Genomic DNA, 10,422 nt, shown 5'->3' on the forward strand with positions numbered 1-10,422 from the left:
TGAGACAGAGACCAAGAAATGAGTATTGATATCAATTAAAAAAATAAACATCAAATAAAAGGAATCTGGCCAAATGTATCATACAGACGGATACAGTTTTGCTCTTTCTGTTGACACAAGCCCACGTGCTCATGAAGAGTGAGGCAACTGGCTTGTCTGACAGCAGAGCTGGCCTATCAGGACGCACGGTGCATTCATGAAGTACAGCGATTGGCTGAGACTCAAGCACTGCTCGACCGTGATTGGCCAAAGCCTTTTACTCCACTTCAGGAAACGTCCACAGGCAACGTGAACACAATAAACAAACGTGATTTAAGCTAAATATACAGTGCACCAGCTCCTCGAAAGACAATATTTCAGGTACGTTTGCTTTTAAACGTTTAGTTTACTGCATGTATCTCGTGGACTCTGCTGCGTTACTGCTTTTTAATCCAATCAGGAAATAAAGTATACAGCAAGCAGACTCCGTCCTGATATAGCTCAGCTTATCTGTGTTTGGATTGCTAGCTTGTGTGTTTAGTGTGCTGGTCAGTGCTGATCGATGTGGCCGTTCACAGGTCAACATGAGCGTCGGGTTCATCGGAGCAGGTCAGCTGGCTCATGCTCTGGTGAAGGGCTTCATGGCAGCAGGTACAGCAGCAGCCACTAGAGGAGCCAAAACACTACAGTTTAAAATATAAACTGTAATATAAAAAATAAACAAACAAGACTTTACTGTATGAAATACACATAAAGCATTTATTTTTATTTTTGGTTACACTTTATTTCGATAGTCCATTTTAGACATTCTACTAGCTATGTAACTTTGTAACTACATGTCTCGCACACACACACACGATGTGCAAAACTCCGCCTCTCTCTTTCTCTCTCGCTCTCTCTCTCGCACTCTCTCTCGCGCTCTCGCTCTCTCTCGCACTCTCCCTCGCTCTCTCTCTCTCTCACTCTCTCTCTCTCTCTCTCGCGCACACACACACACACACACACACGATGCGCATTTGAACAGTCAATAGCAAATACTTAAACTAATAACAAAACAGTAGCTGATTCAGAAGCGCCAGATTGTCACAGCAAAGTCAGAATGACCTCCTCTCCTAGGTTCACGAAACGGTCGTCCATAAAATGCATTGCTGTTCTGTTGTAAGTAATCTTAAAGATTCCTAAATGCATCTACTTTCGGAAGGCCAAATAAAGTGCTTTTGCTTTCGCCTAGAAACACACAGCGTCTCCCTGACATGCTGCTTCAACACTAACTGTGGTTACTGAAACCACGCCTTCTTTCTTTGCGTGCACATTTGGGCGGCATTATGCAAATATTTCCACATAGTGAGGTAGATATGTGGGGGCGTGTTAGAACGAGCCGTTTTAGGGGGGCGTGGCAGAGTCTTAACTTTGATAAAGAATATCTCTTTGGTTTTGAGACTTTAGTCTTTGCAACTTCAGGGATCTTATCTATGCACAATCAGCTTGTAACACTCCAAAGAGAAAGGAAAACTTGAAATCGCATCATATGACCCCTTTAAAGAGACTTGCAACTCCTAATTGTCAGAACATTTCGTCAAAAAGCTGTTTATTTACCAACATATGTAATGAAACATCAGGCATGTAAATGAAAACACTTTTGCCCCTGCTTATGATAAAACTGGCAATAAAAGGCCAAGGAAAAAATATTTTCAAAAATCCTTCTTACAAGCAATATCATAAAATAAACAGATGTTTATTAAATGCACATGCATATATTAATGGTCACTTTAAGAAAACACCTTTGAAAGAAGCTAAATATTGCTAATAATAATTAGAAAAAGGTTATATAAAATTATTAATAATAATAATTGCACGAATCAATCCATCCATCTATCTATCTATCCGTCTATCTAATATATAAAGGTCACACTTTAGTTTGGGGACCAATTCTCACTGTTAATTAACTATTAACCACAACCTTTTTTCCTCAATAAACTCCTAATTTGCTGCTTATTAATAGTTAGTAATAGTAAGGTAGTTGTTAAGTTTAAGTATTGGGCAGGATTAAGGGATAGGATTCATCTAAAATATGGTAATGCTGAATAAGCAATGGATATGTGCTCTAAAACAATATATATATATATATATATATACACAGTATCTCACAGAAGTGAGTACACCCCTCACATTTTTACATAATGTTTAAAAATCTAGGAAAGACTTTTGGCCATATGATGTAACATCACATTTGCAAAAATACTATATATGCTTGTACCTTCCCTTAAAGACAACATACACCCTAATATATAATCTGATTCACATCAATACATTTCACTCTCCTGGCCATCAGGTATGATCGCCACACACAGGATAACAGCGAGCTCTCCAGACACAGACCTGCCGACTGTCATTGGGCTAAGAGTGAGTGTTTGACAATGTTTTGACCAGCATCTGAGTCATGCTAAAAAGAGACAGCAAAATAGTTTGAAAGCAGCCAAACACTTATGAATATAATTTAAAAAAGGGACTTTCTCTGTATTTCAGAAAATGGGAGCATACTTCACCACCAGTAATAAAGAGACAGCGAACAAGAGTGATGTTCTGTTCCTTGCGGTCAAGCCACATATCATTCCCTTCGTTTTGGATGAGATCGGGCCAGACATCGAAGACCGTCATCTCATTGTGTCCTGTGCAGCAGGAGTGACGATCAGCTCCATAGAGAAGGTCAGAATACTCCTATTCCACGCCACACGGTGATGTAACAGATCCTGCCGGTTTGGTGAAGCAAAGCATTCAACAAAATAATAAATAAATGAGGAAATGTGAATGAGAAATAAATGAAAATATACACTAAATAAAATAAGTGATAAATATGTAAATACACTTTTATGTACACTACTGGTCAAAAGTTTGGGATCAGTAAGACTTGTTTTTTAAAAATTATGCTCATCAAGACTGCATTTATTTGATCAAAAATGCAGAGAAAAAAAGCAGTAATCTTGCTAAATGTTGTTACAGTATAAAATAATGGTTTCTATTTTAATATCCTCTAAAATATAATTTATTTCTGTGATGCAAAGCTGAATTTCCATCATCATTACTCCAGTATAAAGTGTCACATGATCCTTCAGAAATCATTCTAATATGCTGATTTATTATTAGAATTATCAATGTTGGCAACAGTTGTGCTGCCAAATATTTTTTTTGGAAACTGCGATACTTTTTTTATGATTCTTTGATTAATAAAAAGTAAAAAAAAACAAACAAAAAAAACAGAATTAATTCAAAATATAAATATTTTCTAACAATATAAATCTTTGCTATCACTTCTTAATAATTTAACAAAGTAAAAATTGTAAAAAACTTTTTAAAAAGTCACAGATTCCAAAAAAATATTAAGCAGCACAACAGTGTCCAGCACTGATAATAAATCAGTATATTAGAATGATTTCTGAAGGATCATGTGACACTGAAGACTGGATCAATGATGCTGAAAATTCAGCTTTGCATCACAGGAATAAATTAGATTTTAATGTATATTAAAATAGAAAAACTAAATTTTACATCATAATAATATTTCACAATATTAAATTTTTCCTGTATTTTTGATCAAATAAATGCAGCCTTGATGAGCAGAAGAAATATTAAGCAGCACAACAGTGTCCAGCACTGATAATAAATCAGTATATTAGAATGATTTCTGAAGGATCATGTGACACTGAAGACTGGATCAATGATGCTGAAAATTCAGCTTTGCATCACAGGAATAAATTAGATTTTAATGTATATTAAAATAGAAAAACTTAATTTTACATCATAATAATATTTCAAAATATTAAATTTTTCCTGTATTTTTGATCAAATAAATGCAGCCTTGATGAGCAGAAGAAACTCCTTTAAAAAACATAAAAAATCGTTCTGATCCCAAACTTTTGACCGGTAGTGTATGTATTTAATATTCACTTTTTTTTTTTGGTAAGTACATATTTATTTACACCTCCAGTCAAACTTTGAGGTTGGTAGGATTTTTTAAATGCTTTTACTCTAATGTTTTTATTACAGTTAAAAAAAACTGCATTCTATTTGCATATATATTTTAAAATGTAATTTATTCCTGCGATGCAAAGCTGAATTTTCAGTGTCATTGCTCCAGTCTTCAGTGTCACATGAAAATTCAGCTTTGCATCGCAGGAATAAATTACATTTTAAAACCTATTCAAATAGAAACAGTTATTTTAAATATTACAATATTACTGTTTTACTGTGTTTATAATTAAATCAATGTAAATGTTTTTTAATGGAAATTCAACAATTATTATTTATATATTGAGAATTCTTCTAGTAATGCCTGTTTTTTAACACGGCAGTGCAAATGAAAGGTACTTCATTTGATTATTTTCTCTTTTTTATTTTAACTTGGATGCAAATCAGGTTATTCATAACAGATTAATAATTTTTACATCGGTGCAAAAAACAGCTTCAAATTATGCAAAACTTGATTGAAAAATAAAAGGCTCAAAACAGTACAACCAATATTAAAGGGGTCATATGATGTTGCTAAAAAGAACATTATTTTGTGTATTTGGTGTAATGAAATGTGTTTATGCGGTTTAAGTTTCAAAAAACACATTATTTTCTACATGCTGTACATTATTGTTTATCCTCTGTGCCCCGCCTTTCTGAAACACGTCGATTTTTACAAAGCTCATCGGTCTGAAAAGCAAGGTGTGCTCTGATTGGCCAGCTATCCAGTGCGTTGTGATTGGCCGAATACCTCAAGCGTGTGACGGAAATGTTACGCCCCTCACCATACTGTGATGCCCTGTGGCTTCTTTCTTTGCATGAACATTTGGGAGGTGTTATGCAAATCTTCCCACATAGTGACGTAGACATGTGAGGGCGTGTTAGAACAAGGCATTTTAGGAGGGCGTGGACGAGTCTTAACTTTTATAAAGAATATCTCTTTGGGTTTGAGACTTTAGTCTTTGCAACTTTAGGGATCTTATCTATTCATGAACAGCTTGTAACACTCCAAAGAGAAAGGAAAACCTGAAATCGCATCATATGACCCCTTTAATACAGATTCTGCACTCTTAATTCTAAATGGATGAGCCACATTATATATGCACACCTGTGATCGCACATCAGTTAAATTATATATCAGCTCATAGCTTCTTATATTTGCAGAAATTGCTGCAGTACCGCCCCGCACCTAAAGTAATCCGCTGTATGACGAATACTCCAGTGGTGGTGCGTGAAGGGGCCACGGTGTACGCCACAGGCACCCATGCAGAGGTGGAGGACGGGAAGCTCCTGGAGCAGCTAATGGCCAGTGTGGGCTACTGCACAGAGGTGGAGGAGGACCTGATTGATGCCGTCACTGGCCTTAGTGGCAGCGGCCCAGCCTATGTAAGCGAAAACCAATGAATATATGGGAGTTTAAACAACCATTGTGCTCCTTGTAGCTTCCTTTGTACATCCACCTCTCACTTCTTTATATATATCTGTATATATCTTTTTATCTTAGGCATTCCTAGCTGTCGACGCTCTCGCTGATGGAGGGGTGAAGATGGGACTCCCCAGAAGACTAGCTGTGCGACTGGGAGCTCAGGCCCTTCTTGTTAGTGCATGACAATCTCTGAAATGTTTCTGATATTGATAGTCTGATGATTCTCTGTGTCTGAGATTTACAGTACAATGATGTTTTTTTGCAAGGGGGCGGCAAAAATGCTCCTGGAGTCTGAGCAACACCCCGGACAGTTGAAAGACAACGTGGCTTCACCTGGAGGTGCTACGATCCACGCTTTGCATGTCATGGAAAGTGGCGGCTTCCGCAGCCTCCTGATCAATGCTGTGGAGGCATCATGCATTAGAACAAGGTACAGCAGGGAAAAAAATAAGTTGATCGAATTTCAGATTAGTGATTTTTAGCTAGTGTTCATCTACCCTTCATCATAATTCACAATTTATTAAGTCATATTCCTTGAAAATGACTTGATAAGCATAGTTTTGTTTCCCATTTTCACATATTTTCTATAGAAACAGGAAGATAAGGCAGGATATATTGAAGTGGGCTTGTGATTATTCAGCTCAATCGAGTTGAATGTTGATTAAGTTCAGTTCAATTCAATTACAGTGTCAATGTTGCAAAGTTAGTGTCATTATCCAGGTCAGTTCTCATCCAGTAGTGTCAGTGAAGTCTGAATTCTGAATATTAGGTATCTTTACTATGTACTGACATCAAAACAGTTAAATTGTCAGTTACACTACTTATTGTGTTCATGTTTTATTTTAAAACACATTTGCTGCTATTTTTATATACAATTTCAATATTGATTTGCTCATTTACTTACTTATTTTAATCTATTTCATATGTATTTGTTTTATTCTAATTATTTATTTTATTACATAATACATTTTTTTCAATTAAATTTGTACTTTTTTATTTTAATGCAAATGTATATAATATTTAAAGACACTTAATATAAAGTGGGTCTGTTTATCTGAATCATTTTTAAATGTTTACCTTCATGTAGTCGTCTGCAGACATGGATGTCTAGCAGCAAAGCTCCTATTTGATGGGCTCTTTAAACAGTTTTGTCTTCCAGAAGGACATTGCTCACTCATGCTCACTCTTTTTGGCAGGGAGCTTCAGCACTTGGCTGACCAGGAGAAGATTTCTCCCGCTGCCATAAAGAAGACAACTCTGGACAAGGTGCTTCAGCAGCCGGGTGGGACGACAGCAGGGGTCGGTGTTAGGACCGGACTCAATCTCTTTAACAGCAGCACCTCCAAACACAAGAAAAACTGAACCTCATCAGCACAACATCTGGTTGAAGGATGAAACCACTCCAGGAATTGCAGATGAGACACTAAAATACCAAAAAATGTTTTAAATTGTTCTCATAAACTGGTTAGTGAGTTTTTTTGTATAACCTGTACGGTGCGTTCTCTTCATTTTCTATATTGGGGTTTTGCATTATGCTGGTTTGGACTAACTCTAAGCAATAGTATCTCTATTGCTGTAAAGATTTATTAATCTATGTCTGATATAGTCAGATCATGCTGTATTTTGCAAAGTGTATCGGGGCTGACTTGAATAATAATTAAAGCATTTATAGTAGGATTTCTCATTTTGAAGTTGACCTTTTTCCCCCTTTATTTAAATAAATTCTTACATTTAATATTTGCTTTTTATTTTTCTTCTGGACAGTTTATAAACTCTTAGTACTGTTCCGTATTTCTGTGTACTCCAACTAGAAAAAAAAAAAACATTTTCTAATTGATTGGCCATTAGGTTATTTGAAGCATTTTTTTTTTATATAGCAAACCAGGCTTTTAACAGCTCTCCTGTATCTGTTCCATCAGCCAGTCAGTTTTGTGGCCCCTAGAGAGATTAGATGATATTTATTTGAAAATAACATGACCGCTTGAATCAAAGATGGCAGATTTGCATACAATTCCCATTCATTCATTTATTTATAAAGGTTAATCTTCCACTTCAGTTCCTGTGAGAGGATCTATCGAGGTGTAACCCTGCAGAGCAAACACTTACATTCATTACGATTTGGAGTCCAAGATATCTGAATATAGTGCACTATTGGGCGATTCAAATGTACCTCACTTATTTAGTATATGATGCCCAAGAGCTGATGATAATCAGGTGCAGGTAATCTACTAACAACACAGGCGCAAAATGGGTTAAGACATGCTTTTCTGTGTGGTAAATAATGGCACAAATACCATTAAATTGACTACCAGAAACCTTAGTACTTACTACTTAGTAAATCACTTTGCATGATTTATTTAATTGCTCTCCTCCCATAAATGTTGCGTCTGAAAGGCAAACTCTTACAAATGCATATGCATTAAGGTCAGCTGCAAAAATAATTGCGTCCACCTTTCATGGCTAATGTTCATGGAAAAAAATAATGCCATATGTCTTTGAAACAAAAAAGCATGTTGAATTTTTTTTTAATGATGATGAAGTCAAGTAGCTTCGAAAGAGATGAGTTTTCAGCTGTCGCTTGAAAATTGTCAGGGATTCAGCATTCCGGATAGGGGTGGGAAGATCGTTCCACCAGCCAGGAGTGGTGAACGAGAATGTTCTGGAAAGTGATTTTGAGCCTCTCTGTGATGGTACCACGAGGCGTCGCTCACTAGCGGATCTCAGACTTCTGGAGGGGGTGTAAATTCGTAGTAGTGAGTGGAAGTAGGCGGGTGCTGAGCCTGTGGCTGTTCTATATGCAAGCATCAATGTCTTGAACTTGATTCGGGCCGCAACCGGTAGCCAGTGCAAGGAGATAAAGAGAGGTGTAACATGGGCTCTTTTGGGCTCGTTGAAGACCAGTCGTGCCGCTGCATTCTGAATCATTTGTAGAGGTTTGATTGTGCTTGATGGGAGTCCAGCCAGAAGAGCATTGCAGTAGTCCAGCCTAGAGATGACAAGGGCCTGGACAAGAAGTTGTGCAGCATGCTCCGTTAGAAAGTGCCTGGTCTTTCTGATGTTGTGCAATGCAAACCTGCGAGATCGAGAATAAACTTCCTGTTTGGCCAAATTAATATGAGCTATTCTGTGTCTTAAGACAAGTTAAGTTAGAACAAGTTCAATAAAACATCTTTATTGTATTTCTACGGTAGAGGAGAATAGCCAAACCAAAAAGAAACAAAGAAAACACAATGTAACGTTCGTGAAACCACATATGCACGGATTCCTTTTTGCATGAGTAATTTATGATATATTAATGCAGAACAGAACATTTTTATTCGCAAACATGTCTGTATTTGTACAAATCGCTGGACAATCATTTAATCCCGAATTCCACAGACTCAAATTGAAAGGCATTTGTTTGTGGTTAGTAAGATACATGTATAAAATTATGCAGTACATGGATAATTGTGCGTGCATCTATTAATCATGTTGAGTCTAATTTCATCCCATACATAGACTGTATAAAAACAGGTCAGAACTGAATTAAAATCAATAACCAGCTCCTGGCGAGCGGGTCCGTGCCGCCAGACCGACAGGTGGCGCTGATGGTTCATCTTCCTGCGCCTCAGGCTGTGTTTAAAGAGGAAGGCATGGCGTCGCGACTCTTCACAAACAGTTGCAGGTGAAGATATTAATATTTCGGGCTGCGGTATCAGCTCAGACATGTTTTCTGGTAAGATCTTTCTGCTGTTGTTTTCGGATGTGTGTGTCGTTGCCGCATTATTCGTGTGGATTATTGGAGAAATATACTAACTGCATTTAGCAGGCAACTCCTCCCTTATGTTTTTGACTATATTATACAGCATTTTTAACGTTTGAATATCTAGAACATTTTTATTCGCAAACATGTCTGTATTTGTACAAATCGCTGGACAATCATTTAATCCCGAATTCCACAGACTCAAATTGAAAGGCATTTGTTTGTGGTTAGTAAGATACATGTATAAAATTATGCAGTACATGGATAATTGTGCGTGCATCTATTAATCATGTTGAGTCTAATTTCATCCCATACATAGACTGTATAAAAACAGGTCAGAACTGAATTAAAATCAATAACCAGCTCCTGGCGAGCGGGTCCGTGCCGCCAGACCGACAGGTGGCGCTGATGGTTCATCTTCCTGCGCCTCAGGCTGTGTTTAAAGAGGAAGGCATGGCGTCGCGACTCTTCACAAACAGTTGCAGGTGAAGATATTAATATTTCGGGCTGCGGTATCAGCTCAGACATGTTTTCTGGTAAGATCTTTCTGCTGTTGTTTTCGGATGTGTGTGTCGTTGCCGCATTATTCGTGTGGATTATTGGAGAAATATACTAACTGCATTTAGCAGGCAACTCCTCCCTTATGTTTTTGACTATATTATACAGCATTTTTAACGTTTGAATATCTAATACTCTTTATATTTACACCACACCAACATCATTAATCATTATATCATTTAGATTTGTAAGAATAAATATCAATAACAGGAATGGTATGACCTGAACTGGATTCACGTTTGGTTTGACCGGATGTTTATGCATGTTTATTTTTTACTTCCAAGTATTTTCTGACATTGTTGAGTTTAATATAATACTTGCTGTCGTTGTTGTGGATTATATTGATGTTGGTATAGTAAAGTTACATGTTACTGTATTTTGTTTCATTTAGATACTGTTTAATTTTATAGTAGAGGATGTTTAATATTAGACTGTTTAATTGTTAGTTGAATATGTGTAATTATGTATTTTAGTACTGTAGTATTGTTATAACGTGTTATTTAATGTTATAATAAAATAATAAATATAAAGTATGTTTTTAACATACTCTTTGTATTAATATCTTCCTTGAGTAATTTACCAAAAAATATGGTCTGAGTTTTTTCTGTTTAACATGATTTAGTTTTAATTTTTCATCATTTGCAAACACACACAGACAGACAGACACAGACAGACAGACAGACAGACAGACAGACACACACACAGACAGACA

At 36.6% G+C, this 10,422-nt stretch overlaps 2 protein-coding genes across 5 annotated transcripts in view; both read left to right on the top strand.

The window, feature by feature from the left end:
* The first annotated feature begins 242 nt into the window (after positions 1–242).
* LOC107552109 (pyrroline-5-carboxylate reductase 1, mitochondrial-like) lies at positions 243–7,112 on the top strand. Its single transcript, XM_016233936.1, has 8 exons — positions 243–360; positions 558–630; positions 2,312–2,382; positions 2,506–2,685; positions 5,149–5,370; positions 5,489–5,581; positions 5,677–5,840; positions 6,607–7,112. The coding sequence occupies exons 2-8, from the start codon at positions 564–566 to the stop codon at positions 6,770–6,772; spliced, it is 963 nt and encodes a 320-aa protein (XP_016089422.1). The 5' UTR covers positions 243–360; positions 558–563; the 3' UTR covers positions 6,773–7,112.
* A 1,887-nt stretch (positions 7,113–8,999) lies between these two features.
* The window catches only part of LOC107552129 (kelch-like protein 20), a 19,133-nt gene continuing 17,710 nt past the window's right edge, over positions 9,000–10,422 (top strand). For 2 of the 4 annotated variants that reach the window (XM_016233959.1, XM_016233960.1), the window contains exon 1: positions 9,000–9,125. The gene's annotated coding sequence lies outside the window, so the exon portion shown is untranslated. Of the gene's footprint in view, positions 9,126–9,557; positions 9,689–10,422 lie in introns of those variants that run through there. The other 2 variants (XM_016233957.1, XM_016233958.1) reach the window with 1 other exon arrangement.

Source organism: Sinocyclocheilus grahami, unplaced genomic scaffold (assembly GCF_001515645.1).
Source record: "Sinocyclocheilus grahami isolate Dianchi unplaced genomic scaffold, SAMN03320097.WGS_v1.1 scaffold441.1, whole genome shotgun sequence".
Classification (NCBI taxonomy): domain Eukaryota; kingdom Metazoa; phylum Chordata; class Actinopteri; order Cypriniformes; family Cyprinidae; genus Sinocyclocheilus; species Sinocyclocheilus grahami.